Source organism: Dromaius novaehollandiae, chromosome 4 (assembly GCF_036370855.1).
Source record: "Dromaius novaehollandiae isolate bDroNov1 chromosome 4, bDroNov1.hap1, whole genome shotgun sequence".
Lineage (NCBI taxonomy): Eukaryota > Metazoa > Chordata > Aves > Casuariiformes > Dromaiidae > Dromaius > Dromaius novaehollandiae.
In genome coordinates this window covers 13,677,657-13,699,300 of record NC_088101.1, presented here as the reverse complement: position 1 = coordinate 13,699,300, position 21,644 = coordinate 13,677,657, and the positions used below count along the sequence as shown (strand labels likewise).

At 43.1% G+C, this 21,644-nt stretch overlaps 3 protein-coding genes across 3 annotated transcripts in view; 2 read left to right on the top strand and 1 right to left on the bottom strand.

Annotated features, from left to right (window-relative positions):
- Positions 1 to 2,549: 2,549 nt before the first annotated feature.
- LOC112993886 (E3 ISG15--protein ligase HERC5-like) lies at positions 2,550 to 20,844 on the bottom strand. The gene is made up of 23 exons (XM_026117871.2): positions 20,670 to 20,844; positions 20,228 to 20,468; positions 19,515 to 19,591; positions 19,162 to 19,383; positions 18,301 to 18,392; positions 17,611 to 17,741; positions 16,680 to 16,828; positions 15,780 to 15,856; positions 15,380 to 15,465; positions 14,544 to 14,603; positions 13,891 to 13,993; positions 13,256 to 13,439; positions 12,760 to 12,935; positions 11,487 to 11,585; positions 10,215 to 10,334; positions 10,017 to 10,139; positions 7,231 to 7,371; positions 6,970 to 7,136; positions 6,230 to 6,296; positions 5,969 to 6,051; positions 4,881 to 5,064; positions 4,410 to 4,509; positions 2,550 to 3,797 (listed from the first exon to the last, which is right to left on the bottom strand). Exons 1-23 carry the CDS (start codon positions 20,842 to 20,844, stop codon positions 3,583 to 3,585), a joined length of 3,072 nt encoding a protein of 1,023 aa, XP_025973656.2. The 3' UTR covers positions 2,550 to 3,582.
- Positions 7,470 to 8,033, top strand: PYURF (PIGY upstream open reading frame). The gene is made up of 2 exons (XM_064510454.1): positions 7,470 to 7,643; positions 7,741 to 8,033. The coding sequence occupies exons 1-2, from the start codon at positions 7,495 to 7,497 to the stop codon at positions 7,892 to 7,894; spliced, it is 303 nt and encodes a 100-aa protein (XP_064366524.1). The 5' UTR covers positions 7,470 to 7,494; the 3' UTR covers positions 7,895 to 8,033.
- LOC135328308 (maestro heat-like repeat-containing protein family member 2B) overlaps positions 17,739 to 21,644 on the top strand; it is a gene marked incomplete at its 3' end in the record, with an annotated part of 33,489 nt that continues 29,583 nt past the window's right edge. Inside the window, exon 1 of the mRNA XM_064511428.1 lies at positions 17,739 to 17,859. The remainder of the gene's footprint in view (positions 17,860 to 21,644) is intronic.

The following is a 21,644-nucleotide window of genomic DNA, read 5'->3' as shown; positions in this document are numbered from 1 at the left end:
ACAAGCAGCCAGGAGCAGGCTGGCGAAAAGCAGCAGGCTGAGCTCTCATGACAGCTGCAATGGCCTGGAAGCACCAGCTGGGGTGGGATCCTCTAGCTCAGTGGGGATGGCACCGCGTGGGGCAACAGATTGGGCTTCTGCCAGTTCCCTCTTTCCACAGAAATATATCTGCAGCGGGGTGGTGCCCTTTGGAGAGATCGTTAAAAAATTTTTTTTTCATGTAGTGGGAAAAAACAGTCACCGTGAGCAGATTGCACTATGTTAGTTAAAATCCACTGGGCTAGGACAGTCTCCGCGGAGATTGTTTCACCGAAAGCTTCCCTGTTGCTGCGACTCCTGTGGGCCAGTCGGTCCATATGCGGGAGTCAGGCCCTTGCCTTATCAAGGCACATTACTGCCCTTTCCAGGAGGAAAGAGAAACAATCCCATGGCACAAAAAGCATGACTTGACAAAAATGGTGGGGTTTTTTTTTCTGATGTCTGGCATTTTTTAGCCTACCAGAGAGTAATGCCTATGTATGCTCCTCTAGATGTCTACTCTGAGTGATTTGCAGGAGAAAAAACTTTGGAGACCAAAGAAAGACTCAAAAAATGATTGTCCCCAACTAGTCATTTTTGGCCTCCTTGGGAAGCATGCATGCTGTGTGGCCAGCAGGAAAAAGGCCTGACTGAAAAATAAGAGGGCGAGAAACTCCAAGGCAGGGCCACAGCAGAAGCAAGGTTCCACGTTGTGGCCCTGCTGTCCCAGGTGGGACAAGTGAGCCGGGGTGAGACGCCACTGCCACGCGGCCCCTCGTTTTCCTTGGCTGGAGATCAGCATCTCTGGAGGCATTAGTCCCCTCTCCCTGTCCACATGGCTGTGCTACCAGCTTTCTGACAAAGCCAAGTGTCCTGATGCTTGAGGTGAGCCCTTGCGATTTCTCTCTTTTTTTTTTTAGCTTTGCTTCTTTTCTTCTGTCCTTCCCTTACCCGCTTGTCAGCTTCTACCTTTTCTGCCGTCCACTGCTGTCTTTACACCAGGTAATCAGAGAATTTGTTGGGATTTTTTTTTTTTCTAATGACTAATGGGAATTTTATCAGGCTCTCTAGGCATCTGACATGTTCACACTGAGCACCACCCTCTGCTTGCCAGTACATGTATTTTGATTGGTGACTTTTGCAACAGTGCTCCAACACCTGGAAGATACTGATTACTGTATCGTAATTTAAAAATAAGATTTCTTTTTCTTAATATGCAACACAGTCCTTTATATTGAGCTGAAAATTCACAGGGTGTCTAAGTCTTTCCAAGGAAACATTTCCTTACCTAAAGAAAAAAAGTAGTAGCCTAACCACTTAAAAAATGGGTTTATGTAATTTATTGGCATTTCAGAGTGGCCTCCCTGGCCTGACAGGCTCTGTGCTCCATCTCCTTTTCTGTTCTCACTGAAAGATACTATATCACAGTAATATTCTTTGCCCACTGAGATACAAAATATTCTACCCTTACTTATGCTTGAATGTACACCTGACAAAATTATGGGCTCCTGGAGCAACCCCTACAATTTGAGCATCCTTGCATAAAATAACCCAACACAAATGGCATCATCCCTACAGTGTTTTGTCAACTTTCATTTACACAGCATTTGTATTTTATTTATTGGAACAAAGACCTTAGTTCCATTGAGCATGCCATGTGGGACTGGGCATCCGCATCCCAGGGCATGTTTTTAAAAGCTGTGCTGCTCGCATGAGACATCTAAGTGACTATAGCTGCTGAGCCTTTCCGAAGCCTGGCTCCTGGTTTCTCTTACCAAACCTGGCCTCAGCCTCTGGCCCTTTGAGGAAATCAGAGGGAGGTCAGGAGTCACCTGTCCTTACTGTGTGAAGTGAGATGGGCCATGACAATGTAAATGGGAAATGGAGAGGGGCTGCTGGTGCTGTCACATGAAAGCTCTGTGTGATGCCCTTGGCACTGTTCCCTGAGAAGTGATATTTAAAAGAAGGAGAAAAAAAGAAATGTCGTTTTCTGCATAGGCCAAGTGCATTTCTCATACATGCTTTGAATGACACACTTGCAGGTGCGACCTTTTCTTGCACTCCGAGTCATATCAAATGCTTTAAAATAATAGCATTGCTGTGGTACCTCTTGCACCAATAAACCAGTGACTGAAGCAAAAGACCACAGGATAGTTCCCCAAGTGATAATGGACATGGTTGTAGTGATGGAGGCTGTCTTCCATGGCTTGGGAGTAAGATTTCATTTATCGCTAAAATGCAGCCAGTTCTGGGGCAGGACACTACACATGATACACAGCACACAGAGTAAAGACAGAACTGGAGGTGGAAAATGCTGTCTTCTTCTTGCGCTAGATTTTTACATTCATATAAGGTGTATTTTGCACTAAATCCCAAAGACCTTCACTTGTCTGACTTATGCAATGCATCTGTTTGAAATACACTTCACTCCTCTTGTGAATGGCTTCCCTATATCAACTCTGAGGACAGAAAACACAGATACAGTCATACAAAGGCAGTTACATAACAAAGGAAGAACACAACTACAGGTATGGATATTTAATCATCATTTAATTCACCATAGCATTTGACAACAGACATAGTAAAATCATTCTTTACATATGTGTCCATTGACACATTTAACACCATAGCAAAGAAACGAGAGGATTGCTGGAAAATCATTGTTGTCTCTCAACAGAACAAAAAAAATTTATTTTTTTTTTTTTTACAGGAAGTAAAACATACAGGAAAGAATATACATCTGTAGCCTTTACACTCTACTGGACATTGTCAATGTGCTGCCGTGTCAGTCCTACCGCACGTTCACAGAGCTCTGTGTAGGCCCTGAGTTGTTCTGCAGGCATAATATTTTATTTTATTGCAAACCATCTGCATAGAAGATAGGAAGAAAACATGACAAATTCCACAGTACTGTCACACGAAATAATAAAAAGTCCATTAATACTTTAAAAATAAGGCTTTTGACCAAGTCAAGGAACACTCAAATCCTTATCCTGAGAACTTCTCTCAGGTAGGTCAAAGGCAATATACCAGTAAGTAATGACTGCTCAGTCAATTCACAGTTTTCAAGAACAGGTCTCCTTAGAAATAACTGCTCCCTAAGAAAATCCATCATTAATATGGATGAAAACTTTACCCTGCCTTCCTCTTGAAACTATTATTGGTTAGCATACACTGACAGTATGATTGTTGGTGATGTAGAAATCACAAAATCTCAGGCTGCTGAAAGGTCACCAACTAAACAATATCAGTACAGTGCAGAGAGGATGGACATATATGTAAACAGATATGTTTACCAACTTGCTTCGTGAAAGCATGTTAAATAGGATTCTTCTTTCCTAACTTTAATCATCTAACAATCAGGCATCTGATCTAAGCTCATTTTTATAATAAATATACAACCTCAGGAATGCACACAAGTGTCTATATAAAGTGCAGTAAAAAAAGGGATGATATAAGGAGAAACCAGCACATCATAAGTACTAAGAAACAAATATTAGAGGTGAGACAAAGACTGAATTTTCTGTTTGCTTATTTTTGCTTTAAAGCACTCCCAACCAAAAGTTAGGGCAAGCTAAAATTTTCACAGTGCTTTATGGCAGAGAGGAACATTTTCTTGAGTATTCTTTTACAGCTGTATCTGGGGAGAAACAAAATGCGTCTGCAGGTATTGGAAACAGGATAGTTTGTATCCGGATTTTCTCCTTCAGGATCTCTAATAACAAATGTAAAATATTCCAGTCCATATGCAGAAATTCGATCAGATCCTGACAAAAAAGCTGAGGGAGGAAAAAAAAAGTACAACCAGTTAGTAGATTAAAAAAAAGATAACATTATCAGAGGATGAAAAACTGGGAAGAAAATTACTGTAAACATATGGTTATTTCCATAAGCTAATTATTTTTCTTTCTTAGATTTATACTTGAATATAAGAGTCACTTGTGATTCATAAAGTTTATAAGCTCTGTTTTACTTTTACTTGTAGAGACTTTGTGGATAAGAAAAGCCAGGCTACGTTTGACCTTCTGCATTTAAGAAGGATGGGCTAGATTCTGCAGTCCTTTGAAAAAGCTCAACTGCTTGTGTCAGCACACGCAAGGTAGGTGTCTGAGGCCTCTGACCAACAACTGATATCCACAGAAGTAAGTGATAAAATAATCACTTGGTTCATGGGTGTGTCAGGTGCACTCAGGTGAGGCTCGAGAGAGGTCAAAACTGAGTCTGTGCATATCCCCTGGGTCAGTTCTTTCTGGCTTTCACTAGAAAATGGGGGGAAAGACATGGCTAAAAGCCATTTGGAATGACAGTATTTTTCATGTGTAAGCATCTAAAATGTGTGTTTTGGGGAAGAGAAAGGGCGAGAAAACAGTTTCAAGTGTCCGATATATTACCAAGAAACATTTTCTTTTTTTCTTCTGGGAGTTCGTGAAACACAGTCCAAAAATCCTTGATGGTTTGATCTGACTTTTTATAACCCACGTACTTCACACACTGTTGAAGAGAATAAAACTGGCCAGTTAATCCTTTTTCATTTAAAGCAACAACATTTTACCCAATATATTTTATAATCCTCTTCATAGATGTTCAAATCCTCTTATTCTCTAGAATCTGCTTGTTTGTTTGTTTTTTAAAGATTTATATGACAATCCTTGAACTATTATTTGAATTTTATTCACTTTTACTTTTGTAGCTGGTGTAGATAAGAAGTAGATTCAAAAAAATGAGACAAGTGGGAAAAAAAAAAGAGAGTCCCTTGAGCCCTGTTTTGGTGTTTATGACATATGCAATCAACAAAAGAACAGGACAGAAAGAGTTTATGCTCAGCAAATAGAGCAGAGATACACTCTGCTTGTATCCAATACCTTTTCCAGCCGATGCCAGTCATATTTTGCGTATCCTTCGAAAACAGTCTGGAGCTCTACAGGGAGAAACATCTTCCACTTTTTAGCTGGGCAGCCTCTTAAAAACCCTTGCATAAAGTCCTCAAATGGCTTCTGTATGGATTCATTGAACACATAATTCACATACAAGTCAGCAAACTCCTTCCTGCAAAGATATTTTGATTCAAACAGGCAATGTTAGAGATGATGTTTTTAAAAGAAGAAATATATAGAACTTTATTCCTTGGACATGGCCAGGGGCATGTGCTGCACATTAAGACCTGCTTTACATTGTCTTTACTGACAACAGTCATCATTGGCAACTGTTCATTCACCGAATTAAGCTGGTAAGATCATCGCAAATAAAAGAGAATGCTGGCCAAGATGGATTCATTTTGGTAATATTCCTCATACTTCGTATCTGTCATTCCACTATTATGACAGAACCCAGCAGACAAAAATGGTGTAAATCCAGCGAAACTCATTTTGAAAGCCAAAGAATTATCCTGGAATCAAAAGAATTATTCACGCAGCTACTAATCAGTACAATTTCACTTCTCTCTATTCATGATGGGGAATCATTTGGTGACACTGCACTTCTGTACAATCAACCCAATGTAAATGGTATACTTTAAGCTTTCTGAACAGCCCCTTCATAGATCCATACGGGTTCTCAGACCAACTGCATAACTCAAGACATAGAATTTCTCTCTGTCCCCCTGTGTTGGGGGTTAAATGCTGACACAATGTCTTATTGATAGATTTCTCCCCTTCTGTTATATGCAATATACATCCCATGTATGTAACACAACACAGATGCTCAGCACTTTCTAAGAGTATCAGTCACCATGCAAATGCTTTGCACAGCAGGTGCACAGATTTCTAGCAGGGAGGACACAAGTAAAAAACCATGGGAACGCTAAATTCTTGCAGCTCAAAGCTAAAGGGGAGAAACCTACTCCTGTCCTATAACAGAATGCCAAACACTTCCAAAAGGCTATGGGGATAGACAGAGGTATGATATTTCCTATATTCATGAAAGACAACAGGATAAAAAAAATAAAGCCTACCTGTTATGCTTAGTGACAGGAATGTTGGTACCATCTTTTTTAAGTTCAATGACAGCCGTGGAGCTTCCTTCTTCTTCCGTTATCTACACGAGTAAATCAAAGCATTGCCAGCTGAGCTATATCTATCATTCTTCCTTTTTGCGGGGCCTGACACAGCACTCGTACTGCATGAGTTTACAGATCAGTTGTGCTGTTTTCATATCGATACTGATTTGCCTAAGTAAACGCATAGCATGTCTGAATGGCTTGATAATGTCTTACCGTGAAGTCCATGTCCAGGCTCTCAAAGATATCGTCACGTTCTTCATCCAAAATTTCCTGAAGACTCCTTTTAACAGAAAAAGGGAAAAAAGAGAGAAGAAACATACTTCAAAGACCATTCAACCCCCATTCAAATTGTGCTGCAAAACCATTCTTTGGCAAGCACTATTTAAATGCATACACACACAGAACACTTGTATTCACACAGCACCATCATGTATAGCCCTAAATTGACCTCTATACTTATGCCCCACTGCTGCCATGACCTCAGGGCAGGCGCCTTGACTGCGAAGGATTTCAGGCAAGTCCATTCCCACTCCCTGTGGGGATAACTTTACACAGCAAGTCCAATGGCAAGTGGGCTTGGACAGCAGCTTTAAACTTCCAAAGATGATCTAGGAAAGAATTATATGTGGACCAATGGGATGATTTAGGAGAACTATTTTGTAGTGCAGTGACTCTCAAAGCTCTTCAGGCAAGCAACCTCTGGTTTCATCTCCTGAAGTCCTTTTTGCACTTCAACATGGTCACTGGCTGGAGGGTCTCATCTCATTTGTTGTTTATAGACCTTGCTTGGAAAGCTGGGCTTTAGGGGACTGAGAAGTTTTGTGATATGTGGGCCAGGACAACAGTTTAGGACAGCGGTGCAGTTTTTGTGATTTCTGCGCACGCCACAGGGTTAGGAAACCCGCCTCGGCTGTAATTTCAGAGCAGAGGCTGAGGCAGTTCGGCGGCCGTACCTGCCTTCTGAAGGCATCAGCTCCTTCAGGTCTTCCAGCGTGGGCGCCACCTGGAGCATCTTTTTGTAGAGCGCTCGGGGGAAGGGAAAGGGGGCTAGGCACTTGTTGAACAGGGCCATTCCGAACAGGGTCCCGATCAGGAAAAAGGTATTACCACGGCTGGACACCTAGTTAAAGAAAACAAGACAAGGGAAGACGTCGCCCGCTGCCTCCGCGACGGCTGCGGGGCAACGAGCAAGGGCTAAGGGGGGCCGCCCTTACCTGTCTGGGGAACCAGACGAGGTGGGAGGCGAAGTGGCGGAAGGCCCCGCCTTTGGGCTGGCAGAGGGCCCTGGCGGCGACGCTGAAGAGCTCCTGGGACAGCGCCCCTTCGTCGATCCCCTCCTCGCCCACGAAGGTCACCTGCGGGCACCCGGACACTTGTAGCCGGGGGCGGCGCGGCCCCGCCGAGCGGCGGAACCTCCGCGCGCGCCGCAGCGGAGCCCGGGCCGCCTGGGCGGCCGCACCGGAAGCGGCGCGGCAGCCATGTTGCGCGGCGGGCGGCCGGCGGCGCTGCTGCTACGGCGGGCGGCGAGCGGCGACGGCGCGGCGGGACACAGCCCGGCGCGGCCGCAGCCGCTGGAGCCGTCGCTGCTGCGCTTCCTGGTGTGCCCGCTCTCCAAGCGGCCGCTGAGGTGAGCGGCGCGGCTGCCGGGGCCCGGGGCGGGCGCCGAGGGCAGGGCCGGGCACCTCACGGCCGCTGAGGTTTCTTGTCTTGCATCGCTTGCGCAGGTACGAGGAGTCCACTAACGAGCTCATTAACGAGGAGCTGGGCATCGCCTACCCCGTCGTCGACGGCATCCCCACCATGATCCCGGAGGCAGCGAGGAAAACCCGGGCCGAGCCCAAGGCCAGGCCGGTGGCCGAGGGCATGGAGCAGCCCTGAGGGCCAGCGGGGCAACATGCTTCCCTCACTGCCCACCCTCACCGTGCTCGTTCCCCTCCTCTCCCTGGCAGGCCTCTTCTACTCGGCCAGCGTGGATGAGACCTTCCCGCAAGGCTGCGCCAGCACCAGCAGCCTGTGCTTCTACAGCCTCCTTCTCCCTGTCACCATACCCGTTTATGTCTTCTTCCACCTCTGGACCTGGATGGGCATTAAGCTTTTCAGGCATAACTAACATGACACAGGTGCTAACCCCCAGGCTTCTCTAGAGCAGTGCAGCTTATTTAATCTCACCAGATATTGCAATCTATTTTTAGTCCCTTGCTAACCTTAGAGATTGCTGTCATTTTCCCAGCACTATCTACAAGCATGCATGAAGTCCTCTGTGGCAAGCACATTACTTAATTACTGCTAAGGAAGATCCAGAGGAGGAATAACAAGAAGCATTAATAGTGCTACTGAAAATCTTGCAGGTGATGGTAGTCTTTGCTAGGAAAGACTGTGCTCTGACTGAAATATCAGATTTTTTTTAAAACAGCAAGCGATGACAGCCTGCAGTGATAAGAATGTATCTAAATTATCAGCATGGGGTTTGCTTATATGTCTTGAACTGGTGCATGTATTGAAGTGCATTTGTCTCACTTGGAAAAATGGAAAATAAACTAGGCTGATGTTTAATAACAAAACTTGAGTTAAATGCAAAAGTTTACTTGGATGATACCCTTATGTGTACATCCAACAGCTGCCTTTTATTTCTTTTAAAGATGAGGAAATGAAAAGACAGCAAAGAACTATGTTCTTGGCATAGCCTGACAAAATGTCTAGTAGGACACAGCTAGGAAGTGGACAGATTAATGCCACACTAACCTATTACAAAGGATTCTTGTTTGTGTTTTGTTACTGGATAGTTTATATGTGCAATATAAACACGTGAATGACCTTAACCTACTGAAAGTTCAGAAATGCAGCAGCAAGTTGTAAACATCAGACCTTAGCATCTCTTGGTGGGTTATTTAATCAAATTGATCAGGCTGCTGCTAGGCAAATAACACTGTGATGCATGGTATGAAAGGCAATGCCTGGAAGATAAGTATTCAAAGGCTGGCTTTAGTTAAGTGCAGCTAATTTGTCAGGGCTCCTCATACTATCAGTGGGGTTAGAGGCTCCTCTAGAGGACAGTGCAGAGCACAAGCCTTATTGCCTCTGTAAAAAAGAAGGTCCATTTCAGCTGATGTAATGAGAAGGGGGAAGGAGAGGTAGCCCTAGGAGCCCTTTGTGAATCTTCTCTGAGTGTATAGAAAGGGACAGCTCTGGCTGGCAAGAAGGCTTACTTGGTAAGAGCCAGAATAGGACAAGAGCACACTGTGTTTGATAGATCCTGTAGCACAGGTCTAGCACCAGGCTGCAACAGCCCTTGTGTCAGTGACTGAGCACAGAAGCACACGGTCCCGGAGCTGAACTCAGCTCTGGGCTAGTGCCTTGCTCCCATGTCAGCCATCTAATCACTTCTGCAGGGCAGGACTAGCATTGCAATACGTGAAGATAATATGGCTGCCAAAGCATCTGTATTGGGATACGACAAATGCAAGTCACACAGAGAGAACAGCATTATAATAGGTGTTTCTTCTCTCTGTTGCTGGCACTACCCTTTCCCTTCAGGCACTGTCTCCAGGAGAGAAATGTTTTTTGTGGCCATGTCAGTTGCTGGCCTTTAATGGTGACTGGCCACCAGCTTTTCACTTAGAGCAGACTAGCCTAGAGTCTTCACAGTAAGTCTAGCTGTAACAGGCTCAATTGCCAATTACAGTTTCCTGAGCCACCCAATTACATCACACCAAAGCAACTTCACAGTAAATAAAGCTGCCATTCATATTAGTGTTTAACTCAGGCAAACCAAGTTTGATGTCTGCATGGAATAAGAATGTAAGATCTTGCCCTCCAGATTTATTCTACACCCCCCCCCCCCAGTGGAGCATTTTTTTAATAATAATTTGAGGGCAAGTTTTTTTGTTATATGCTCACTGAATATGGTAAACCTTTCTTAATATACTTCAGCAACATTGAAAACCAGAGAACTCTGCAGTAATATATTCAGAGCTAACAAAATAATAATTTAATTTCTTACTTGTAAGATCTTCTTGAATTGCTCGGGTACTGCATTATTTAAAATATCCCATATGTCATGCAGAAGGTGTTGTCTTCTGACCAGAAAAGACCATGATTCATTTACGAACACTGGAAAGTTTATCTGAAGAATGAAATAAGTGTGTTAAAAACTGTGTGTTTATCTCTTAAATTGTTAAAAAAATTTGGCCGCACTTACAGCTGTTACTGAGCGGGACGTGGACAGAGCTTTGCATTCTATATCATGAACTGCAATCTTATCTTGCCTGTCAAAGATGCATGGGTATCTGGTCAGCTTCCACAGAGCCATCTGAAGTGACTAGAAAAGAAAAAAGAGGTGTTGGTTTTTACTTGCAAAACCAGAGTTCAGGGGGTACATGTACAAACTGAACTGCCAGTCTGTACCCTGGCAAACTCCTGTGTCTCTGAAACACTCTTGTTGTTTACATGAATACTGCAGCAGACGCACACTTTCTAAAAGCAGCTTCTAAACATTTCTGTGAGTGGGAAACCGTGATAGAGAGGCATCTGAATTCTTGGGGAATAGTTTATTTTGTGCTGCAGCAGCCCAGAAATAGAACAGTGATTTTTTCTAACAGCATCTTCCATACTTCAGCTAAACCAGAACACATAGCAAAAATGCCCAGGTTATGATACATTATTGCTTAAAATTGTTGTTATTTTTATTGGTTTTAACACCAAAAATAGATATCAATATATAAAATAATCCGTTATATTTCTTGTGTGACAAGGCAGCAGCTTCAGGTCATGTCCTATTTTGCTTATGGTTCTATATTGTTACTCAGACCAACTCCTCTGCTCTGGTTAATTGGTATGAAGAAGCAGATTAGCAGGTGAATTAGGTACCTGCCCAGCAAATTCCAGCCAAGTTGCCAGAAAACTGCATTATTTGCCTGAGGAAGCCCCAACCATCCACATGTTTCCATTTCATACTGCTTCTTGTGACACTGGTTGTATTTGATAGCTAATTTTCACTCTTTCATACAGTAGTGTACCACATCACTGTTTTTATTACCACTGCGTTGTTCTTAGATGTAAGTAAATTGAAATACTCAACAGGGTTGCTCCATAGAAGTTTTAAGAGACCTCCAACAGTTCTGTTAAATGGACTGGTAATCTAAAGTAATCTAGAGTAACAAGAAGCATGGCAACTGTCCCCCCCAGTGCTATTTCACACTGATCATGTTTGAAACAGCTCGTACTGCTTAAGATGTTAGGTGCAGCTCTGGCTCTCAGAACCAGAGGTCAAAGGAAAGGAATTACTGTGGTTGCTAAAATAAGCCCCAGGGGGATTATAAATGGTTTGCATAATTTAAAACAGTTGGAGGACTGGGGTAAATGCACTGTTCTTTGGGCTTTGTTGGTCTATAAATATTGACCTCATTTATTGTTTCATTTAAACAAAGCAGAAAAATAAGTGTATTGTACCAGTGGAAAGATTCATACTTACTTCCTCCATGTCCATGTAGAAATTCAATTTAATAATCTCTTTCACTTCACATACATAAAAGTTGTTTTTGTGTATTCCAAAACCAGCTCTGGAGTTCACCTGTATTGATAGGTGCAATGTGAAAGGGAGTGTCAGCAGATCTAATGAGCACTGGATCCATACAGCAGGACAGGACTGAGGAGTAACAGGGCTCTCTTTGCCAAGAGAGCTCTGAGACCCTGCACGGAAGTGGAACCATAGAAACACTACAAGCAGCATGGCATTCAACAGTGAAGTCAGAAAACCACGAGTAAACTCTCAGGAAAGTGATTTTCATTTACATAAAGGCCCATTAGCAGGACTCCATCAGAGGAGGTATGTTTCACTTTGAGTCCCTTTTGTGTTGCAAGAGAATCTGAAGTTCTGCAATCACTTTAATATTTGGTGCCTGACAAAGGTCTGATTTTTCAGGGACAGTGAAGATACAAGGCTCCAAGTGATGTTACCCCTTACAGAGGACTAGCCCTGCTGCACTTTAAATTTTTATCCATTAGGTAAATACAGATTCAAGAGTCTAAACTTATATGCCCAAACTTGCATTCTCAGCCAAGGATATTCAGTTTTGAACAAAATTTAATGACTCTCTCTGATTCACACTGAGTGCATGTTTGAGCTCTTGACTCTCCTGAATTTTGAAAGTCTCAGCAGGAGCAAGAATGGTACTCAAAAAGAATATAGCTATTGTCCACTCTTCCCCTTGTTCGTATGCAGCAACATACATGCTCTTACTCTATCGTCCCAGGCAGTTTCTCAGATAACAGACCCATAAAGCATCATGCAGTGTTGGTGTGGTATCCACGATGTGCAAGACACATGGGCTATCTGCAAAACAATGTGGGCAGTTAGTAGGGTGAAGAAGGATTTGACTAGCAGGAAGGGAATGGGCATGCTATATAACGGACACTACATCCTCAGCTCTGCACGCATCAGTGCATGTGCTCCTCACACAACTGACAGCATTCCCCACAGGGGCTATAGCATGCTTCAGCTCTTCACTTCTATAGGGGGTCAGCCAAGCACAAGTCAAGAGTGCAGTATTGTGGAAGGTCGTGGTCCTCTCTGTGACAAGTGAGGGCCTTCACAGCTATGCTGCTGTAGGGCCAAAGAGATCCCTGAAGCAGTGTCAAACGACGAGGGCCTGCATTCCCTTGTGAGAAGGAAAGTCAGAGAATTCAATAAAAAAAGATAAAAATACTCTAAATCCTGCTTCATCAGAATCAAAACACTTTCTCACCTGGAAAAGAATCTGTAATAGGTGCAGAGCTGCTCCCTCTTCACCATCCATTTTAGAGAGATCTCTTTGGAAAAGCACTTCCCAGATAAATTGAGACAGATTGTTCTGGGAAGCCCTCTGATATATGCTGACCAGCTCTTTGAAAAAGGATGCTTCTAGATTTGACCACAGGGATTCTGTAAGGAAAACAGCTAGTAAAATATCTGCCACAGGCAACAGACAAATAACTACAATTTCTGGATGAAGCTGCATTTCCTCTTTTTATCAAATCAACTGAGCAAAACATTTAATTTTGCATTACAAAAATTAGAAAACTTCAGGAAACTTTTCTTGTGGCTGCATTTGCTGTGTAGTCCCCATGTTTCTATTTCTACAGAAAGCACTTCTTCCAGGCTGAATTCCTGGAACCAATTACATCAGCAAGAGTATCTCTTGCTCTGCAACCCAAAATGAGCAAGCATTTAAATCATCTAGTTCTACTGACTCCAAACCCTACCAAGAGTTTGCAGGTCCTTTGGCTGAAGTCTCATGATGGCTTGTGCTAGCAGACTAAGAGAATGGTATGAGGTGTCATCCTCTCCTCGCAAGAGGAAAGGTAAGATCAAGTAGATTCTGAAATTTTCAGGTGAGATGGGAGAGGAAGATAGTGATGGCAGTAACTTCTTAATTTCCTCTTTCACCTTGAAAGGGGAAAAAAGAGAATGATTAGATATGGAATGATCTTTTGCCAAAACAATCCATGAATTAGGTTGGCACAGATTTCCCAAGTTTCATGCACAGATCTTCCTTCACACAATAGCTTGGGACACTACCTCTAAATTTAATTCCTGAATTAGTCAGTTTTCCTACTGACATTGGGTTACTCATTCATTCATTTGTTTGCATCAGTAGAACAGAGATAATAATTCTCCCAACACTTCCCTTCTAAGGGGAGGAAGCCTGTAAGCTTTTTGGGAAAGGGCTCATTGCCAGTGCTGTGACTTTATGTCAAGCACAATACAAGGCTTCAGCAGGAACAAGCAGGCTGTTCCTTCTCTTTGAGCAGCTTCCTGAAAGGTCTGGGGAATATGAAACTCAGATCCAGAGCTTCATGGTGTTTGTGTAGTAAGAATTTCTATACTATATCCTTACCTTTTGGAAGAGTTTTGGCTTGCAGCTGATCTCCTCATAAAAACATAGCACTTCTGACATGTCTACACCTGAGATTTCTTTGGAAGTTCTGAAATGTTTGTCTCTATCACAAAGGGGAAAAAAATACCAAATGATGTGACAAGCATGCTTTTATTTTTTAAACTAGTAAAGCATCTTAACATGATGAAACATTTAGAAAAGTTAAACCCTGACTCTAATGGGTATAATTTTATCTGTTCTACCAAGACATTCTCACTACGGTGTGATCTGATTAATATTCTGTCCTTCCTGTCTTTTGTTGCTGTACATTGTCAATGATATGCTTCCCATATTTCACCCTAGAAAGATATGCTGGGAGAAAGCATTTTGGATTCTTTGGGAGCTGAAATACTGCCTGAATGGAATATTACCATCTGTCAAATGTCACTATGGGATAGTCTACTAGAATATGAGCTTCTACAGCAAATTTCAATAGGATCAGAGGCATAAAAACTTAACTTTTTGACATGGGCTTTTCCTTGAAAACACAGACTTGCTTCTTGCAAATATAGATAGAACTATTCATTCTCTACATGCATAGCTTAAAATGATACTACCTGGTCAGTTCACACACAGCCAATATTTTCTTTTACATCTAAGTTAATGAACACTACCTTTTTTCCAAGAAGCTTCCATTGATGCATGCCTCAGATGAAAATATCAGACTAATATTCCTGATAGAAAAAAGAAAATCCTTTCAACAAGAATAGCAACTTCGGTTTTAATTCTGAAAGAAAAAAAACTGTGTACAACTCTGTCTATAGCTAGCCATATCAAACTTTTCTTAACACCACTTTTCATATGACCTGAACCATATTAAGAGTGCTCAGAGAAATACTCAAAGCCAAGTTAGCCAAGACCTTTAAATGCTCAAAACGAGCAACTGGAGGCAGATTTTCCCACAGAAAACCTCCCACCTAAGATCTGGAAAAAATAGCTTTTCATAATTCTCACCAATAAGCATTAGGCTCTCAACAGTAGTGTTGCACTTGTTGCTTTTGAAAATGGGTAACTACAGAAGAGATTGCTAATTTTCAAATGCTGGCACATCCTGAATGTTCCAGACACAGTGTTTGGGGTACTTAAGATTATGGTTTTTTGCACAAGGCCTTGGTCTGTAGACTGACTCTTGCACTGCTGTAACTTGTCAAGTCTTTGTCAAGTTAACAACCATTCTGTGCAGTAAGAGGAGGATAGGCTGCCAAAGCCAGGCAATCTGTATATCTCTTCTTAAGAAAGGCATACCAAAGAACTGCTGCTTATCAACGTGTTTTCCCTAGGCAAAAACTACATAAGAAGTGCTGGTACAAATTTCAAAGAAACAAAAAGTGAATGTTACATTATGTCTTGACTAAATTCTTGAACATCAGTTCCTACGAGAGTCTCCAAAGGAGAATAAGTTTTAGAGAAAACTCTGTATCAGGGGAAAAAAAACAGTGTTCTAACTTACTTTGTTTCCTCCCACTTTTGTGAACAGGAATTAGAAATCCATGCATCCTTCAGAGTGGCAATTCCATTCAAATTAAGATAGGAATTCTGTATGGAATTTATGAACATACTGATGAGATTAGAAGTCTAGCACATGGGACCCTGTTTTTTTTCAAGCTAGTCATTACAAGATTTCAGTCAAAGCCTAAATATGGATAAATTAATGGTCATCCAGCATGATCCATACATACAATATAGAGCAGAAACATAATTGCAAAGTAAGTTTGTTTCTGCATAGAGACAGAAGAGCTGCAAAGAGGCAGATAAGAACCTGAAGCAGCTGGAGCAGGATGGAAAATCCAAGTTTCCATCAATAATGTGAACAATGGTAATTTAGAAGCCATGATCAAATATGCACATACCCTTTTCTTCAACAGCAGGACAATACTTTGGTTTCCTCCTGCAATAATTTTAATCTCCTTTTGTGATGTACTGTTTCCTGTGAAAGAAAAAAAGATTTTCAAAGGAACATTTGAAGAAACAGTCATTATCCATAGGGAGTTCAGTGCAAGGTCATAGCATATTGAAAGAAAAAACCCTCAAATAGTAGCTATCAGTCTAAATATAGATTCTATGTGGCCACAATCATAAATCAAGTAGCAAATGGAATCATCAAGCAAGCACGAGACTTTAACCTAGGCCACTGGAAGCTGTTAGCTTGTTATCCAGTAAGGATAGCAAGGAATAGTCAGCAATTGGGTTGATCCAGTTGGATAATTATGTTTTCTTCTAAGGTCATGGAAAAATCTGGGACTACAGATTAACTGCTCAGAGGTAGAGCTCCTTCCACAGACTGAAAAAGTAACTATTGCTCAAGCTAAGCAATTTAGCAGACACATTTCTCTCCAGATCTCTTGGGTCTTTTGTCCTCTGGAAAAAATCACTTGGTTCTTAGACTGGAAAAACAGACAGCAATTTCTGTATTTGGGAGGAAGTGTGATTCTTGTGGGCTTGTCCAATCTGAGCAAAAGGGGCACCTTGCAATCTATCTGAAAATGAAGTCTTCCACATAGCACCCTCCCACCTCAGCTGTGCCCATGTGTTCGCAGAGCTGACTCTTAATCCTCCTTCTCATCACCTTAGGACTGAAGATCAAGTTGTCCTAAACACGATCTTTTTCTTTTCTCCACTTCCTACATTCTCCTCATTAAATATATATGTATATCTATATTCTTCTCAGTGTGAACCAAGAAAGCAAACACCTGCCTTTTTTGACTTGGAAGAACTGAATACAGATTATACAAGTCTGCAATGGACATTACCCTGATTACATTCTCCATTATCCACAGGTAAATTGATGGGAAGTGGTATCAGCTGATTAGACTTTCCCTCATTTCCCAGCTGTCCTTCTTCACCAGAACCAAATGAGTAGACTTTGCCCAAGGAGGGGACATAGACTAGAGTGTGCCGTCTGTTCAGAAAAAGAAAACCAGTCAGAACAAGCTAATACAATTGAGCTACTCAGAATAAAATGTACAAATACTTTTTTAGAGTGGGTAGCTGAGGCTTGCCTTTAAAAATAATCATAGTCCAGCTATAAAATAAACTTTAATCAAATCCTTAGGATCCTTCTTTGCATAAACATTTAGCAACAAAAAAAGAACCCAAATTTTCTATACCATCCTCTACTGTTTGTGTTTTACACTGGTCCCATATATGAAAATGAAGTGTTGAGCCTTGCTAGCTTTATCTTCTTCCATTTTTTCAAGCACAGATAATTTCTATGCTGCTAGGCATGATACAACCCCCCCAAAACCGACAGGAGACTTTTTGTGGCCCAGTTCCAGAAAGGAAGAACAGAATCATGTAGTTTTCACCATTCTTCAGTTCTTTTTAAGACCCAGCGTTTTGTCAAAGTGGTTGGGAACTCAGTGACTTTCCTGGCTCAGCCTTTTGACAGTCATTTGTGCTCTGGAACTGAGCGTGCCCTTCATTTCTTGGAAAAGCAAGAGCAAAGGGCTCCTAGTGGTTTTTGAAACCCTCTCCTGCTGCTCAGCACTGGCTGAGGGTTCTGCCTTCCCAGGGGTTATTGCAGGAGGGGCTGATGCATGAAGTATTGATGATATTCTGACAGTGGTGACCTGCTTGAATACAGGGAATTGCACAATGTCTTGGTGACTTGTCTTCCTACTTTTCTTCAGCAACTCCCCTAAGACTTAGGCCTTAGAGGACATTTTACTCATGTTTTCCCACCTTCCACAGGCAACCTGCGACACTCTCGCTCCCCACAGCTCAGCCACGATGCGAGGGGTTTGTTCGTTGCGAGTGGAGTTGTGACCAAGCTGACCAGCCTCTCCCGCTCCAAATGTGCACACCAGCCCGTCCTTGAAGCAGAAGAAAAACAACAAGATCACTGCACCTGGCCACCACCAAGAGTGAGAGCCAGCAAGGAACAATACGCTATGTGAGCCTTGATTCAAAACATACCTGATTCAAACACAGGTAGAGTTCTCTTTCCATCAAGCTTAATCTTACATTGTTTATATGTGCACATGCTTTAACTCCTGAGAATAACTCCCCATTGTTTAAGAATTCTACTTGTATGAGTAAACCCTGGTGAATTGGTTATTGTTGGCATTTTCTGAAGTCCCCAGTACACTATAAAACAGAAAAGATGTTCAGAGAGGACAGAGTTGAACTGCACCTCCTTGCCCCAGGATTCCTGTTTACCATCTCTCTGCAAAGCATGGTGACATGTATGCAGGTGACAGGAATCAGAGCAAAGACTAGTTTTCCAAAAGTCAGTTAGCAACCCTTGGGAACCATCTTTGGATTCTGATGGAAGCAGGTACTGCCATTCCAGTTTCTCTGTGTTGAGTTGTAGCAGCCTATCTTCTCTCCTAGGGTGAAATCTCAGATGCTGAGTTTCAAATTCAGACTCACCTTGGAGAGAACTGCAGTGTGATCTGCCCCACATGAGATAAATACAGTCTTCCAGTGCTGTAATGCTTCAACGTATGATGGGTGGTCCCGGTCTGGAAAGAAAATAGAGCATAGCTAAAGCAAGAGAGTACTGGGGAATTTCACATAAAGGTTTAGAAAAGACTTTTTTAGCCTTTTCAGTCCTCTCAAAGCAATTTACAGCTTGGTTTTGAGTCACTTTCCACCCTTCACTATAACAACAGAGTTTCTCATAACATTCATAGTATTTTCTTTATTCATTTACATTAGATCAGAAACAATACTCTGCACTTTCACATCTGGCTGCCAAAAGGTAGGTTTCTACATCCATACTTGGCTTTGAAGTACCTGACACTCAAGGGATTGGGCATGTTCATCTCCCACTGATTTCAGTTCTGTCTGGCTAAAGCAACTCCTCTGGGTTTATAGGTTTGAAGAGATAGGCTGATCTTGATTCTTCTCTCACCTTGTATTTACAGAAAATTAAGGAAGGCAAAGAGGTATAAAATGAATTTCCTTGGTACAAGACTGCCTGGAGAAATAATGGAACTGTAAAGAGATCTGAGACATACGGATTTATGTATCCGTGTTATCTCGTTGGCCATATAAAATGATAAGTTCTACAGTGTAGAAGTATAACCCCCACATCCCTTGTCATGCACATGTTTCCTGACCAGGATACAGTAGCTTGCACATGAAAAACTCATCCAGATACACTTTCTTCCAAAGACTCTCCTACCCACTGGTGTTTTGCAGGGGTTTGGCATTCCTGGTTTCTGCAGTAAACTCGCTGAGTTGGAAAACACCTTCCTACTTCAGTCTCACACTGTCGTCTTTCCTCACCTTCCATGTGTCCGAGTCCCAGCTGTCCAAAATCGTTCTTTCCCCAGGAGTACACAGCTCCAGAGAGTGACACCACGAGGCTGTGAGCTCCTCCAGCAGCGATATGAGCAAGTGCGATGCCCTTTAGCCCGTCCACGAGCTGCGGTTTGGCAGTGCACGTGACTTGTCCTCCCACTCCAAGCTGTCCGTGGGCATTCTGGCCCCAGGTAAAGAGCTCACCTCCTTCACACGGGGGACAGAAGAAATCAGCTCTAGCACTCATGCCTCCCTCCGGTCCTTCTGCTTTGGAAGTGGTAGGGAGGAGGGGACCAGTGCTGTGTTCAGGGAGGAAAAGCATGCATAAAAGAGGCTACCTCTAGACAGCGCCATAGAGTGATGGTCCCCACAGGCTATTTGGACAATATGTCGGTTTCCTAATTCTTTCAGCAGCCTACAAAAATAAGGAAGAAATACTTATTTGAATAGAAAGGTGCTGTGCCACAAGACAAAGCAAAGGAAGAGGATCTGCTATTAGCTGTGCCCTAGCATGTTTAGCTGAATTCACATGGAAAAATAGAGGTCATTTCTCAGTTGATGCACCTTGCTTTTATGCTAGTCTGCCTCAGCTGAGCTAATTGCTTTGCTGTGATTTGCGCCAGTGGAAACTTGGAGTCAGGCTCAGACACAGGTGAGCTAACAGAAAATCCCACAGCATACTGCAGTGCCATCTTTAGACAGTGCTTATCCTCACAGCTTAATCAGGAGGTGGCACAGTTCGGGTGCGCTTGGGTCTTTCACCCACAGCCTTCCCAAGTCACATACAGTTTGCAAGTTGTTTGCATGACTCTGGAATATGTCACTGATTCTTACTAGGTTTAAGAGAAATCTGTATCTTGCTCATCTCAAACAGCCCAGATCTTTGTATTATCCTCAAAATCAGTGCATTTCTTGCTGTGTAAAAAGTGGAGAGAAAGCTGTGGGTTCTAGAAATGAGCCTGCCTCAGTCTCCTGGATGCTGCCTGTCAGAAAAGCGGGCCATGGTCTCTGACATTACTGTCCATACCCCCACCCTAGGCAAGCTCCTCACCTTGTCTCGAAGCAGTTAGCTGAAGCTGTAGCCCGGTGCTCGGAAAGCTTCCCATCGAAGGAGAGAAGGAGCATATGTGTTGCTTCGCAGTCCAAACATTGCACCTGCTTGTTCTGCAACTGCACGTATTTTGCCAAGCAAACTGGGACAGACACAACAGTCACACCAAGGCAGCGGGCATCGTAACCAGCTCTGTCCCCCTCCCTGAGACTCTCACGTGTGCTTTCACCAGGGGTCTCCGCTTCTCAGCAAGAAGTGGGAAGAGCACACAGTAGTATTTTATCAGGTCCCTTTGGCATTAAAGTGTCCTCTCTGCTAGCTGGCTGCGTGCCAGACAGCTCCCCTGGCTGTCACAGGAAGGCATATCCCCATCTCTCCATCCCTCCTGACATCATCTCTAAAAACCACCGGTGAAACGACACACACACACCCCCATAGTTACCTTCACCGCCAGAAAGGCGAACTGCCCCCGACTTCTCCACAGCAGCAAAGCGACCCTGCTTGCAGAAGGCTTGCCGCAGCCCCTCCGGCTGCCGCCTGAAGCAGCCAGGCTGCCCGCCCGCCGCCGGCAGCACCAGCAGCCCTGGCCCACAGCCCCCCGCCGCTGCTGCCGCCATCTCACGCTCACTGCAGGAAAAGTGCCGGCAGCTCCTGCGGCGCAGCAGGGCATGGCACTGCACAGCCAGAGCAGGAAACTGAAACCCAAACCCTGCTTGGGGAAATGGAAAGTGAAACACAGCCACACACCCACACAAATGGAAAGCGAAACACAGCCATATGTATGTACACACACACACACACACTCTCCCCCTCTCTTCCCCCTCCTTCCCAAAGCAGCCCTGAAACAGTACTTGCCAGTTTCTTACTGTGAAATACAGGCAAGGAACTTAAGGACCCAGAAAAAAGGCGATAGGGAGAAGGCAAAATTGGACAGTTGTAACTGTCTCATACGAAACATCAGCCAACTTCCTGCTATTATTTGTATCAGTTATTATAACCTTGGATTAGCCTGTTATCTCTACAGTGGCAGCATTGCAACAATATCCTGTAGCAATGATTTCCACAGTGTAATTTTCACTGTCAATAATTTTCTTCCTATCTCTGAATAGGTTTCTCTTCAGTTTTATTCACTGTCTACACTACGATAAGAACAAATCTGAGCTTACATAGTGAGGTAATCAGTTTATATGCTTTTGTTTTATCCTCTCCAAGCCTTCTAGTCTCTAAAGGGAATAATTCCAGTCCTTTTAGGCTCTCCGTTTTCACACTCATTTATCATGATCAGGGCCCTTTATATTCAAAACCCCTCAATCTTGCAACAAACTGTTTTCCAGCAAGGGAACCTCTGTGGCTGTACCACTGCACAATCTACTCCTGCATCTGGAGTGGCAGCTTCTCTTTCCTCCAAGGCTCCTCC

Coding starts and splice junctions, on each gene's coding strand:
- PYURF (XM_064510454.1), top strand. CDS start 7,495: ATGTTGCGCGGCGGGCGGCCGGCGGCGCTGCTGCTACGGCGGGCGGCG. Junction 7,644..7,740: donor CTCTCCAAGCGGCCGCTGAG/GTGAGCGGCGCG, acceptor TCGCTTGCGCAG/GTACGAGGAGTCCACTAACG.
- LOC112993886 (XM_026117871.2), bottom strand. CDS start 20,844: ATGGCGGCAGCAGCGGCGGGGGGCTGTGGGCCAGGGCTGCTGGTGCTG. Junction 11,586..12,759: donor TATTACAGATTCTTTTCCAG/GTGAGAAAGTGT, acceptor CTATCAATACAG/GTGAACTCCAGAGCTGGTTT. Junction 3,798..4,409: donor AAAAAAGAAAATGTTTCTTG/GTAATATATCGG, acceptor TTCCTCCCTCAG/CTTTTTTGTCAGGATCTGAT.